Genomic DNA, 15159 nt, shown 5'->3' with positions numbered 1-15159 from the left:
AAACGGTATATGGCACCTTTAGAATTAGCTGGTTTTCTGCATTAAATGGTCATAAAATGTGATCTCATCTTCATCAAAGTCACAATTACAGACAAAAACAATTTGCTTAAGCTATCAACACACAAATAATTATAATCTTTCATGTCTTTATTGAATACATTCCATTAAACATTCACAGTACTGTGTAAAAAGTAAGTGAACCCTTGGATTTAATAACTAGTCGATCCTCCTTTGGCTGCAATAACCTCAACCAAGCATTTCCGACAGTCTTTTTTATGGTAAACTGTTTGTATCTCTTTCATTTGATCCATAAACGTCAGCTAGTGTCACATCATTCTTACATTGCAATGTAAATCATGCATAATATTACAATTTCTAATAGCCAACTGGCCAGTATGGCCAACGTTTTTGTTCCTTGAAGCTGAAGAAAGAATTGAAGACATTTTTATTGCTGTACTTTGTCACACAACAAACTTAGCATATTGAGGTTATGGAACTATCATTACAATCTTTTTAGAGCTCATTATAAAACGGATAGTTCCAGTCATGGATGCTGATTGGTCGACAGCCGTGCTTTATTCATGATAAATCACAGCTCTGACCTCTTCACGGAACTTCTATTTGTATCAATCTGCAGCACCCATTGCTGACATCTTGTTGCCTATCAACGTTCTGCTTACTGCCAGGGACTATATTTTCTGGCGGAAGAAAGGCATTCAATGATTATTCTTACAAAATATACAATTTTAAAGAACATTTGTTTCCTTAAAATTTTTATTATGTGGTGAGTAGGGGTGTAACGGTATGACATTTTCATGGTATGATAACTGTCACAAAAATGATCACGGTATTACGGTTTCACGGTATTTAGGTACATTGGTAATATTAAAAGCAGTTCAATATTTGGTTATGAAATAGGCTATTTCTGATAAACACACAGATAAATATTTCAGTTATAACCAATTCTTGAACTTTATTTTGGATTTCTTCAACTTTAATCCTTTAAATTTGGATCTAGAACATCAGGACACTCTCTTAATCTGACAAGGTAAAAAAAAGAAAAAGAAAAAAAAAAAACATTAATAATTTTTTTTTTTTTTTGGCAACATGTACAGTAGTCAGATGACTATAACTAAAATATTTTGTTATTGTTATTTTATGATTTAAGAAATTGAATTGTAATCATTTGTAAAGATTATTGCCCAGGTTAACACTTAAAATATGCATTTGTATGCATTCAGTAATTTTTTGCCTTTGTGATTTAGTTCAATTCTACAATATCTAATGAAAATATATTATTCATGTGCAGTTTATTTATTGGCATTTTGTCCAATATTGACACTTTCTGCCACAGTTTCACTGTCAATTTCTTGCATGCATATTGTCAATGTCAATTTCCTGAAGGCCAAAAGCCATGCATTTTGTAAACCCTATTTAGTACTATGTTTTACCAATTTACTGCATTTGTGAATGTGACAAAGCATAAACATAACTTTAGCCTAACTACTCATTACAAATCATGTAAAACTACATTGAATCTGGTGTTTTTATGAAACGGGCTATCATTTATTATCCTGTATACTGTATTTCCACTTACATTCATCTCCGCAAATTCCGTGGGATGGTGCTCACGGAGATGGTGCTTAAGGTTTGAAGTGTTTCCCGCCTAAGCCGATACTTGTTTGCAACAAACTTTACAGACTGGGTAACCATCAACATTGATGGTGCCTTGTGGGTCTTTAACATAGCCAAGTAATCCCAGACAGCTGACTTCAACCTCTGTGGCAGCAGAAATAAAGGTTCAGGCTCGGACATGTCTGTATGTTGCGCTCATGCTGCACTCATGCTGTGCTCCGCTCGTGCTGGACTTCTGTGCTCGTGATGCGCAGCGTTCGTGACACCTGCATGTCACCTTTAAAATTGAGTGACAGTCAAATGCAACATGAGGCAGGTGCAATTTAAAGATTTATTTAATCTAGCCAAGTTTATATGATGCTGTGTAAATGTTGCAGATTCTGTCTTAATTAAACCGATTTGGATTTTAGAAAAGTTCTGAAAAATCTGTCTTTATCTTCATGCAATACCTTCAATGAGAAGATTTCAACGGTATGATAACCGTCCGTTTTAAAACTGAGGTATATTGTGAAACCTTGAAACCGTTACATCCCTAGTGGTGAGTGACCGTCTTATAAAAGCAATAGGACACTTGAGGCTGTGCAATTTTGTGAATATAGTTCCGGATGAAGAACGTTGTTAGGCATGACAGGAAGTGGATATGTATTCACAATATAGCACAGACTCTCATAGATTATTGTTTAAATAAAATCAACTCACAAACAATGAGAACTTCTGTATCAAGTTTCTACAACATGCTCTAGAATAATGCAACAGTAATTATAGTCATTTTTATTTCCTATAGTTTCTACTGTATGCTTTATTACTGGGTGGTTTGTAAAGGTATACAAAATATAGATATAGGAATGTGTGCGCGCGCGCGTGTATGTGTGTGTTTGTTTCCTATTTTGTTTCTGATTCAGCAATGCAAGTGCACCATCATTTAAAGGCCACAGATGAATCAGAGACAAGACACATAAAAACAAACTCATAAGATGAGAGAGGAAGATTTCAGCAGCAGAGAGAGAAGGCTGCACTGATATTTCAGGGTTGTAACCTAGACTACATATATGCACACACACACTTATTGGTTTCTCTAAAAGGTCTTACAAATACATGAAAATACACACACCATCCTTCTGTGTTTAAACTGTCATTGTGGCTAAAAATCCACCAGAAGTACAGAAAGTGTTAACACCCTCAAACATCACAGTGTAACCAATAATTAGACGAATATTAAACAGACTAAATGGAGGACATGAACTCTGATTCCATTAAATATTTCTCTATAAACATCTGAATCTGTCTCTCTATCAAACTCTCAGCACATGCCTGACAGTCTCTCTCTCTCTCTCTGTGTGTGTCCACGTGATACTCTGAGATCACATGGTCTGGTCTAATTGCAGCTGTTGGCTGAGGCGTGCTGTTTTGTGCAAAGCGGGTCAGTAGGTTTCTGGCTTTGCCCTCCATAACAGGCTCAAAGACACCAATCCTGCCAATTATGGAAGCAAGATCTAACACCCATCTCCGCAACCATGGCCCAACACTCCAAACTAATCTGGAAAAAGATAACCAGATCCTCAAAACAGAGTCTACCCTCAGATCACATAACCTAAATGACACACTATAAACTATGTACTTACACTATACACTCAGCCAAGTAGTGTATTCATTTTCAAAGTGTAGTATCCTCCCAAATGGAACGCTTCACGTTTTTTTTACAACACGGAAGCATTCAGTGTTTTTCATTTTCAGTGTAAACATGTTACTTACATTACTTACGGAGAATAGTGCAGAAATGTGCGATTTGTGATGCACCAATACTCTGCCAATCCATAATGCCTAATGTTGATGGTAAATAAATCTGGAAAATCCGTAAAGAGACCATTCAAACCAGATAGTTTAAGTGTATTGGGTAAACATGGGACAGTCTTACACCACAGACCTCAAGAATGATTGAAACCTACAACATTGGGAAAGAATGTTCTGAAATTTTCCTTAAAAAACGATTTCAGTTTTTTAAAATCATGTATTCAAATTTAATAGTAATCAAGCCCTACTTGTATGGGGTTAGATTTGTTTCATATTAACATACAAATGGAAAGAGATTTACAAATAAAAAGTTGGTTCACAGATAAAATGAATCAGATCCACAAATAAATGTAAGGAGTTTCACAAAATGAAATGAATTCACAAATAAAAAGAATGAGATTTATAAATATATGTTCGGAGTTTCACAAAAATAAAGTGAATTCACAAATAAATCAAATGAGATTTGCAAATAAAAAAAAAATACTTACAAATATATTTTTTAACTCACAAACACAACTCTGTCAAGCATTCATTTGTGAATCATGCACATTTATTTGTGGATCGCTTCCTGTGCATTTGCGGATCGCTACACGCATTTGTCGATTTTGAAACAAATCTAGCATCAATATGTGCACACAAATCTACAAAGAGGTGGACTCCACCCATCGTCTACGCAAGCCAATCAGATAACGGACACATTACTCGGACCAATCGTAGCACGTTCTATCTTCAACAAATCACGCTTTGTTTTACTATGAGGGTGGGACCAGAGTCACAGCTCTCATGAGCATTGAATCAAGCACATACAGATAAGCTCCAAGGCCACAAACTTTTAAAGAAACGGACGCCAGAGGAATACTGTGACTTAAGGTTCATATCATTTTCTCTCAGTTATAAACATAAGTAGTGCCTTGTTAAATGTCGACAGCTGAAAACTGCCCATTTGTAGAGTGTCCTGATCATTAGCTTTATAGCTAACCTGGCTGAATGTATGAGTCTGCTATTTTCATTTTAACCAAGTTTCTTGACTGAAATGTGTCATCAAAACCTTTACTCTTAGGGTGTGTTCACATTTGTAGTTTGGTTCTCTTTGTTCTCTTGGTCCGGACAAAAAAGAAAATGATATATTTAGTCCTGGTTCACTTAGCGTTCACACTGGCATTTTTAACACTGAACCTAAAGATACAAAATAAAAGGTATAAGGATAAGTTTACAACCTAATTGGACAGCTTTTATGTCGTATATTTTGCGACGGAACTTGCCGAACATCCAAAACAATGCTGGCTGCTGGGCTAAATGCGCTCGTTGGATTTATTTATATATATATGGTGGTATTTTTATTTGTTTGTGAGTTAAAATATATATTTGTAAATATTTTATTTATTTATGAATTCACTTTATTTTTGTGAAACTCCTAACATATATTTATAAATCTCATTCTTTTTATTTGTGAATTCGTTTCATTTTTGTGAAACTCCTTACAATTATTTGTGGATCTCATTCAACTTATTTGTGAGCCAGCTTTCTATTTGTGAATCTCTTTCCATTTGTATGTTAATATGAAACAATTCCATCTCCATATACTTGACACTTTCATGAAAATGAAATGAAGGTTGAAAGGTGTTGAATGGTTGAATGTCATGTACTACAAAACCAGATCACAGGTAATTATATTCTTTCTACCTTAAACATTCCACAGCACTTGAGATGTGACATTTTAAATGTTTGAGATAGAATTTAAGCTATGAAGTGGACTGGCAGTCTTGTGGCCTTGAAGTTCAAAAAGTTCACAAGAGCTTAGGGTGTCCCATTTGTCATTTTATGATTCAGAAGATCAGTGCTCATGAGTGCCCCGCTTGCACCCCTGACATCCTCTTTTGTGAAGTTCACACCAGTCTACTATTCAACAGTCCATTCAACATATTTTCTTGACCATTATAGTGGATGGGAGATTTTGGGTGGAGAAAAATATAAGGTGGGAAAGAAGATATTCAAGTGCGGATTAAATACTGATCGCAATAGTTGTGTATTTGTGACAATAAAATTGAAACAGCAGATCAATTAGGTTTTATTGTGTGTATAGTAACACAATTTTTGGTGTGATATTTAAGATTGGTTAAAAAGCTTGATTTATTTATGCTTTATTATGAATGTTGCTTGGAATTATTTAATAAAAAAAAAAAAAAGGTGTGTTTACCTTGTCAATGTCATAACTCCTTTTTCTATTTTTTTTTTCTTCTAATTAATAAAGTGAATTAGCTACATGAAGTATTTATGACTGTCCCATAGCATGCTTTATAACCCATACATCCTGATGGACCACCCATGATCGCCCCATGTATCTGTCTTAGCTTACATCAGCAAAGTGTAGATTAGGAGTAGAACCACAAGGGCTAAAGGCAGCATTTGGGACAGCGTTTAAATGTCTTACTAACGTAGTCATGTTATGATGTGCACACATGTGTCACATAGCATATATAAATAAAAACACACACTACTGGTCAAAAGTTTTGAAACACTCATTCTTTATTATAATTTTTTTCACATTTTAGAATAATAGTAAAGTCATCAAAACTATAGAATAACATAAATGGAACTATGGGAATTATGTTGTGACTAAACAAATCCAAAATAAATCAAAACTATGTTATATTTTAGCATCTTCAAAGTAGTCACCCTTGCCTAGAATTTGTAGAAATGTACTCTTGACATTTTCCCATCTATGTTGGGCACTTATTGGCTGCTTTTCTTTATTATTTGGTCCAAGTCATCAATTTCAAAACCTTTTTTTATTTTTTATTACATTTTAGTTTTATAATGAAATAAATTAATATGGTGGCACAATTATATTTTTGTCTACAAAACTAATTTCAAACATTTAAGCATACGCCTTCAGATCAAAAGATTTAAGATCATGAGAAACATTTCAGTCAAGTGTTTCAAAACTTTTGGCCGGTAGTGTACGTGTGTGTGTGTGTGTGTGTGTGTGTGTGTGTGTATATATATATATTATATATATATATATATATATATATATATATATATATATATATATATAATTTTTTTGTGCGTGATTTTCTCACCTTTTCACCCCAATTTGGAATGCCCAATTCCCAATGGACTTTAAGTCCTCGTGGTGGTGTAGTGACTTGCCTCAAATCTCAGTTGCCGCCGCGTCCGAGACCGTCAATCCGTGCATCTTATCATGTGGTTTGTTGAGCACGTTACCGCGGAGACGTAGCACATGTGGAGACTTCACACACAACTCACTACGCGCCCCACCGAGAGCGAGAACCACACATTATAGCGACCACGAGGAGGTTACCCCATGTGACTCTACCCTCCCTAGCAACCGGGTCAATTTGGTTGCTTAGGAGACCTGGCTGGAGTCACTCAGCACACCCTGGATTTGAACTCGCGACTCCAGGGGTGGCAGTCAGCGTCAATACTCGCTGAGCTACCCAGGCCCCCTCGGTTTAGTTATTTATAATTATTTAATAAATATGAATAATTATTATTATTTTCCAGAACTTTCCAGAAATGTTTTTAAAGTTTAATTTTATTTCATCATCAAAATTTTGTCTAATCAATAAAATCTTAAAACTTTTAACAAGTGAAAATATAACTTTTCAACAGGTCATTGCATTTTTTTTGCCAAACTTTTATTCTACAGCTGTCTTGTTTGTGATATTTTGATTAATTATTATTATTACAGTGAATATTACATTTTACTATACAGTTGTAATATATTTTATTTAATTTCAGGCATCTAGATTTTATTTTGAATAGTGCTTTTATTATGACGTGTTTTTTGCCGGATGCTTCACTTTTCCGCATAAACAGTTCACTTCACGGCTGAAATCTCATCTCTTCACACTGGCCTTTGAGTCTGACAAATGAAATGTAGGACACAGTTTTGGGGTGTTTGGATTTTAGATTACTGGTGTTTGTGTATGTGGTAATTTTTAAATGTTATGCTATTAATAGTATTACTGTGAAGCACTTTGGTCAACTCTGTTGTTTTAAATGTGAAATAAACCTGAGCTGAGATTAAAGCGCAACTGCTGTGATTCTAATTAAATAAATATATATCTTACATGTGCTGTGTGGTTCACAGTTGATTAGTGCTCTGCTCTGTCATCTCATACAACATGAATGATTCTCAATGTCTGTGGAGTTTCTAGTGGATGAGTGGTCGATTTATTTAAAGTACGCAGCTTGTCCACAGTAAGATTGCAGCCTTTAGCGGTTTAATAAATCACACTAAGACATGTCACGATTTTAATTTGCTTAATTGTCCATTTCAGTGTACAAGGAGTAACAGAGCACGCATTCAAAATAAGCCTGTGAGCACTTTAAAGCAGTCGTGTGTCAGTCATACTGCGCACTGATACCGGATAGAGTCGGTGCTCGGTACTTCCGGTACTGCAGAAACACTAGTATCGTTACATCTTTTTTATTTTAGCATCGACTTGGTACTGAAGTACCTGTTCTTTTGACAACACTAGTAACATGTTCCAGTTTTGTCATCAAAAGAGTTCTGTAGGTCTTCAGTCAGTAAGGTGCAGGTCTTTACATGGAACGGCTCTCATTAGATAGTCCTGCTGCTCATCGAAAATCTCAGTTATCAGTAGGGATTCCACGCTCATGTACTTGTATGTGTGGAGCCGTTGTTAAGCTGACGCCTTCTGCTCTTACGACCTCCTTGCTCACACTCGCACACTCTATTTGTAGCAGATGACTGCGAGCAGAGCGTTAATTGACTTCATACAGACTACATATTCATTTAATTAAATAGCAGCCGTTTGCAGTTTAATAGTCACGTAGTGACTGGCTTTTCCGGATGCGAAAACTTCCGTTAAAACACAAAAACAGAAGGGGCTTTAAAATTAAAGATTTAAATGGAAAAAAGTACCACAGAAATAAATCACTACTGTATTTTTAAGTAATAGTCACTGTAATACTACTACTACTACTACTACTACTACTACTACAAATAATAATTAATAAATAGTAAATGTATAATATTTAAGCAATATCTCACACTTATGATGCTCTGTTATGTAGCACTTTATTTGACAAAAATAACTCCAAAGTTGTATTTTGGATAGTGCTGTGAGGTTCTGAATAAAACCACATCATTTAATAAAAATAATACAATATTATGTTGGAAATGTAATTGTTCTATTTTCATTTGATTAAAACTGTATAACTAAATAACTTATTTAGACACAATTTTGATGACAAAATTGAAATAAACTGTTGATATGGATTTCAGAAAAAAATAAAACAAAAAACAGGTATCAGTATCGGCAAGTACTGAAAAGGAAGTATCGGTACTCGTTTTCCAAAAAAATAAAAATGGTATGAGGACATCCCTAGTTAGCAGTAAATCTGTGAGCCAGCTCTTTTTAGTGAATCAAAAAGTCTTATGAATCAGTTGGATCTGACTGAATTCTGACTCCTGACTCCATAGAAACCAAAATCTGTTGCTGTGTTATGTGTACTTGAGGCACATGAGACTCATGAGATTTACTTACTGGTTGTTCATATGACAACATGTAGTTTAAAATACACATTCAGTTTTGTTGTAATAAGTGAATAATCTGAAAAATAATTCTAAATGAACTATCTGCCAATTAAATATTTCAGAAATAATAAAGCAATAAAATTCTTTAAAAAAGCAGTTCACTTTTAAACAGGGACTAAAAACGGTTCAAGGAACAAAAACAAAAAACAAAAACAAACAAAATGTTTAGCAGATCGTAACCGAAAACCGGAACAAAGTGATTTTCAATTGTTCCGTGTGAAAACGTTATTTTTAAATGCTGGAAATCGGTTATAACTGGTTAATTTTGTTTGAATGAAACTGCTGCATCACAAATTTCTTTGAATAATTGTCTGTTGTGGATGTTGTATTCTGTGAATGAAGACCTTTTTAACAACTATGTATAATTACTACATATACATGAATGGCTAATTCAGATACAAGGAAAACATTATTAGATGCAAGTACTTTTCTCAGTCATTTCCAAGTCTTCACTGAATTAGTGTTAGATATGATGCCGGCAGATTTGATGCTGCCGGGTTTTGACTCAGAAGCAGATTTTTAATTAAATTGTTACTTAACTGTTAATTAACTGTATGCTTGTTATGATTTCTATTGTGATAAATCCCTAATTTTTTGTTTATTTTGAGGCAAGTGGCTTATTTTGAGCTTATTTTTACAGACCAGATATCGTGGTGATGAAATAAAATGTTAATCGATAGAGATTTTGCTATATTGTGTATATCGAGATATGTAAATATCAGTGGGTAGGTCTCCACATGAGACTGAGAGAATTTAAGAAACATGGACAGGGTTTAAAAAAAAAGTCAGCAGCCACCCAAGCAAATTCAATTACATTTATCTTGCATTTGACGTTTCATAAATGCTTAAAATGCTTCTCATCTGACGGGCACATCTGTGTATCATGTAAGCGTCTCAGGAGCATGCAAGTTTGCGCAAGTCCAGCAGGATTCCTGCTATTTTTGACCCAGGAAAAACCCTGAGAAAAACATCTCCACAGAACGGGATGACTCCCAAACAAGTCAAGAAAATGTCTGTGGTGTAGGTTCACAAAACCCAACACGGAGCAGAAAAATATGTAAATATTCTATTTAATAAGTAAACTGTGTCACACGGCGATAATCACTCGTAATAAATGCAATTTGTTTTACATCAAAATGAAGCACGCAAAAGAATATTATGAAAGCCAAAAGATGCGCTCCACAATCATATACAGTATATATATATATATATATATATATATATATATATATATATATATTTTTTTTTTTTCAAGAAGTGTTTATATTTATTTGATATTTATTTTGTGCAAAAAGTGTTTACATAATTTAGGGAATTTTCTGCAAGAAGTGTTTATTTTAGTTGCATTATTTTCTTCTTTTTTTACTTATGTATTATTCTCTATGTTGTATTGCTCTGGGAAGATCTTGGGTTTCTTGAGGAAAGTTTATAATAATATTGGTGAACACAGACTAAAATGTGGCATAATGTGAAATTTAGCATTATGGTACGAATGATTTAAAACCAAGTTGCTGATTTTTTTGTACTTTTGACTACTGTCAAGCTCCAAATAAAGAGACAATTACATAAGAGGAAATATTTGCAAGTATTTAATTCACTGACAGAATTACCCCAAAATAGACATTACAATATTGTTATTTAGTACATAAGCCAATTTTCTTGATTTTCCCAAAGAAAATTACTATATTGTGATATACATTGTTATCGTGATATATAAAATTACTCATATCGTGATATAAGATTTTGGTCATATTGCCCACCCCTAGCTGCAATTGGTATTTCACCCACCCCTTAGCACAGTGTACTGTCATTTTAAAAAGAACGTTATTAACCATTCTTTTATTTTGTTCTAACCGGTAACCATTTGGAAAGGAGGCTGCGGAACTTTTGAACCGGAACAGTTTTTGCAGAGAACAAACCAAAATGAAAAACATTTTGTTTTTAGTCCCTGCTTTTAAACATGCTTACAGTATTGTTTATTTGTCTCTCATGTCTGTAAAACCCACTTGTAAAATGCGATAAATAATAATAAAAAGATTTTAAAAAAATAATAAAAATAGTAAGAAATCTAACATTGCAGAGTTTCATTTAATTGTGGGAATTTGTATTGTGACAACACCACTAGTTACAACGCAATGCTCAACCCTCAATCTGATTCTTTTGAACCAGAACAGGATGAACGTAGGCCTAGCACATTATGTTGTCAACAAAGTAACACCAGGTGACATATACAACATCCTGTTCACAATGCTTACACTGCAAAATAAGCTCAATAAAACTCTGTCAAACCAGACAGGTAACCACTCTCAAGTACAGAACTTTACAGGGAATAGACCACTCAGCCTGTAGCTTATATACAATTCAATATGCATTGAAAACCTGTCTCTCTCATTTCTGAGTATTTGAAGACAAGCATATAAAAAAGCAAAGAAATCGTCCAGTGAGCCACTGATTCTGAATACATATGTTCTGTTTGTCTTGCCATTACTGCTGAAGTATTTGGGACAGTCAGATTGCTAATCCATTAAGCACGATGAACAATTCACAGAAGAAATACAACACACTGCTTTTACAAGCTCAGTGGGAATGCTAAACATTTTCATGCTATCTTCGCAATTTTAGCAATGGACCACAGGAGAGTGTGTACCCTTCTTAGAAAAAAAGCAGCATCTAGTCTGAAACTAAAATGAGCTGGAAGACCTAAGCAACATGGTAGCACAAACTTTGCAATGGCCTTCACATATTGCATATGACCTAGAAAGCTCGTGACGTTCTTCCATTCAGTCCTATATTATTAACACAGATCAGATGACATCATGTTGTCGTTAAGCTCTGCATGTTCGGTCCAGCCTTATGATCTATTAAAACTCACCAGAAGGGGCTGTCTGTGTGAGCCCTGTTACATATACAGTACTATCATTAACCATGACAAGGATGGGAGAACAGCAGATTCTGTTTAGCTCTTGTTTGTTCCTTCATCGTGATTGTGTGAGTTTGGCCTAATTTTTCATTCACCTCTCAGATAACTTGTGATTGTTGGCTAATGGTCAAAGAGGAAACCAAACCAACCCTAAATCAAATTCATCTCCAAGATCTCAGCCTCCTGCTAGTTATATATATAAAAAAAAGGCATTTCTGCTTGTATAGTTTTGTGAATTCTATGGCCCGTACAGTACGTTAGTCCTTAGGACCACAACATGCAAGACTTCCAGAGAAAAATTAAAAATGCTTGCTTATAATCAATCTGTCTGTCTGTCTGTCTCTACCTGGTTATTTGTCTTGCAGTAATGGCTGTATAACCGAACTTAAAACTTATGAAACCTTTAGACAAGGCCTTTCAAAGTTTGTCTTAAACATTACCTATCTAGTTGAAGGTTAAATTGTTATTGCTGTTATTAGTGGTATTGCATAAAATATCAGGGTTCTCACAAACAGCACTGAGATGAGTGACTGATGAGAGATTGAGAGCACGCAAGATCACTCAAATGGTTTTTATCGCTCCACACACCGTCTGACTGTTGTGACTTACGTTACATCAAGTATAATCAAATTTGTATTTGCATCTTAAACTGCATCTTTAAGAGAGCAATCTCTCACCTAATTTAGACCAATACACAAAACACACTTTTAAGATAACAACTTAAGTTGTTAAACACTTTAACTCAAAGTAATTAGCTTGCTGAAACTGCTAAACATGCAGGTGAAGTTTTATTCATGAACTTGGGAGAACTGAGGAAATAAGCAGAGTCATGTCAAGTACTCAGCCAGATAATGACAGACACCTCCATAACACTCTCCCTCACAGCTCCCTAACAAACAAACCAAACCAAACAAATTAAATGTCACTCATCCACCAGCTTGGGGAGAATGTCAAAGTGGTCTTACCCAATTTGAGCCTTTTGTTTGGGCTTGGAGGATGACACAATCCGGGCATTCTTGGACCTCTTATCCTTGCCTTTGGACTTAGAGGCACCTGCCCTGTGACGATGTTGTGACGATGAAGATGGGAAGCTGTCGGGACTCATGACACGTGGGATATTTCTCTCTCCTCTTTCTCGTGCTTTAGCGATGGCCTCCGAGATGATTCGATTGGCCTTCTGTTGTTTATCTTCTGAGATGGATGCCTCCATCTGCTGCTGCTGCTGTTGCTTCTGAACCCGTTTCTCTGACACGGATACGTAGGAGGATGATGAAGAGGAAGAAGAGGAGCTACTCTTCACTGGTGGGCTAAGCACCCGTGCCTGACTGTTGGGACCATTAGTGTTCTTTGGAGGCTACAACAGGAGAAGAAAAAAAGATGTTACTACCAAAACCTCAACAGAGTTTACAGAGGCATCTTTCTCTATGTGTGGGTGAACATCAATTGGACAACTGCTGCAATTATCGGTGTCATCCACAGAGCCTGCTTTATCTGGAGTTGTACACAGGACTGTACAGTAAGCCAAATTATATGCTTATGTTTCAGGATTTTTAAATTTTATATGGTAAGTTTGTGTTGAACAAAACACTCATTAAGATACCAATGACGCCACCAGTCTCACGGTCAATATGAGAGAGCCATTGGACATGAAACAGAACTATGAGCTGTATTAAATAGTCAGCTCCCCAAGCCATGACCCAGAAAACTTGGACTCTAGCGGATGTAAATACTTTAATAGGTTTCTTATTAAGAAGGACAAAGTCAGTACAGTATAGTACTCTAAGTCTGAATATAAAGTAAATGAGCAGTCTGCCATTTTGTCAACTTCAACCAAAAAGCCTCAGTCTTGACTGGCTTATTTTCAGATTGGCTAAAAAAAGATGGATCTGTTATGGAATTTCTCCTGATTTCACCACACTACAATGGAAAATGAAACTAATTGCGCCAACTGGCCCGGATCAGCACGGAACTGTACGGTTTTGCAATGAGAACTGTTCGGCCCGATGGTGGAAAAGTGGCTATTGTGGTGTTTAAAAGGTAGCGGTTGATGTAATGAGCTCTTTTAAGGATGAAATAATCACTGGACTTGCTAATCTTTTAAAGATATTCAGAGTTTTATTTGAGGCACTTAGCAGCAATTAATTGGTATATAAATCTCCACTCCTAAACGGCACGTAATAACAAAACTAAATTACCTAAGTTCACACATGAAACTCTACCTGGCACAAGCTGATTTTCTTTTAACTTGTTATCTGTTAGCCAATCAGCTCACTCACATGTGATGTGTTAAGCCAATTGGCTCTCATGGTGTAAGCTGATAGGTTCTTTGATTTATAATCTGTTAACCGATCATCTTGAGTTCTCTCTCTTTGTCTAACATTTACATTGCTGAGTTTTGCAGATAAGCCGGTTCCACTACCCTCCTCCTCCCCAGCTCCACATGTGTAGATCTGCAAGTACATGAGGACTGTATGTATGTCTAATTGTGCAACAGCAACATGTCTTGTGTTTGTCTTCTTGTGCAGCAACAGCATGTCCACATGCTAACACATTGTATGTTGTATGTGTATGTTCTAGCAGTAGCAAGTATTTGCACTTGCCCTGCAGCAACAGGCACGTAACGGATATAGTCCACCAATACCAATATCCTATCAACATGTCATAACCACATTAACATGCTAAACCATTCAGTTGTCATGACTGTGATTGCTCCCGTTAAATGTCAGTCAGATGGCTTTTCCTGTCTAAGTGGGTGATTATTGGCTGACTTAAGCTGCAATTGGTTTCAAAGTATCTTTTCCATTCATTTCTTTCCATAGGGATCCTTCATAAGAGAGTTCTAACCAAACCAACCAACTAGGAGGTGAATCGCAAAATTTGAATGGATTACAATCCCAAATGACATCATCAAATTATGGAAAAATATAAAATGATTTAAATTTGTTGATTATAGGTGTAGACACAATATATTTTAATTTTATTGTAAAATATTCAGATATACAAATATACTCTACATATACAGTGCAAGTAGATTGAGAGTGTAGAGAGACCGACTTGATTGTGCCATTCTCAGTTCGTCATGCAAGTAGGTGGTTGCTGCTGGGCTCTTTTGCCATGGTTTGTTTGCTGTGATTCTCTGATTGGTGGAGTTCCACCCTCAGGATCATGGGTAGTGTGGTTCTTCACAAGGAATTCCATTATTAAACACGCAGAAAACCAGAAA

General features: G+C 35.5%; 1 protein-coding gene across 8 annotated transcripts in view; it reads right to left on the bottom strand.

Annotated features, from left to right (window-relative positions):
* The window catches only part of LOC127415925 (chromodomain-helicase-DNA-binding protein 9-like), a 116567-nt gene that overhangs the window by 56066 nt on the left and 45342 nt on the right, over positions 1-15159 (bottom strand). For all 8 annotated transcript variants that reach the window (XM_051654976.1, XM_051654942.1, XM_051654968.1 and 5 more), the window contains one exon: positions 12902-13290. In XM_051654976.1, coding sequence (XP_051510936.1) covers positions 12902-13290 — 389 coding nt within the window. The remainder of the gene's footprint in view (positions 1-12901; positions 13291-15159) is intronic.

This window comes from Myxocyprinus asiaticus, chromosome 2 (assembly GCF_019703515.2).
Source record: "Myxocyprinus asiaticus isolate MX2 ecotype Aquarium Trade chromosome 2, UBuf_Myxa_2, whole genome shotgun sequence".
In the NCBI taxonomy this organism is placed as follows: domain Eukaryota; kingdom Metazoa; phylum Chordata; class Actinopteri; order Cypriniformes; family Catostomidae; genus Myxocyprinus; species Myxocyprinus asiaticus.
This window is presented reverse-complemented; position numbering and strand designations above follow the sequence as displayed.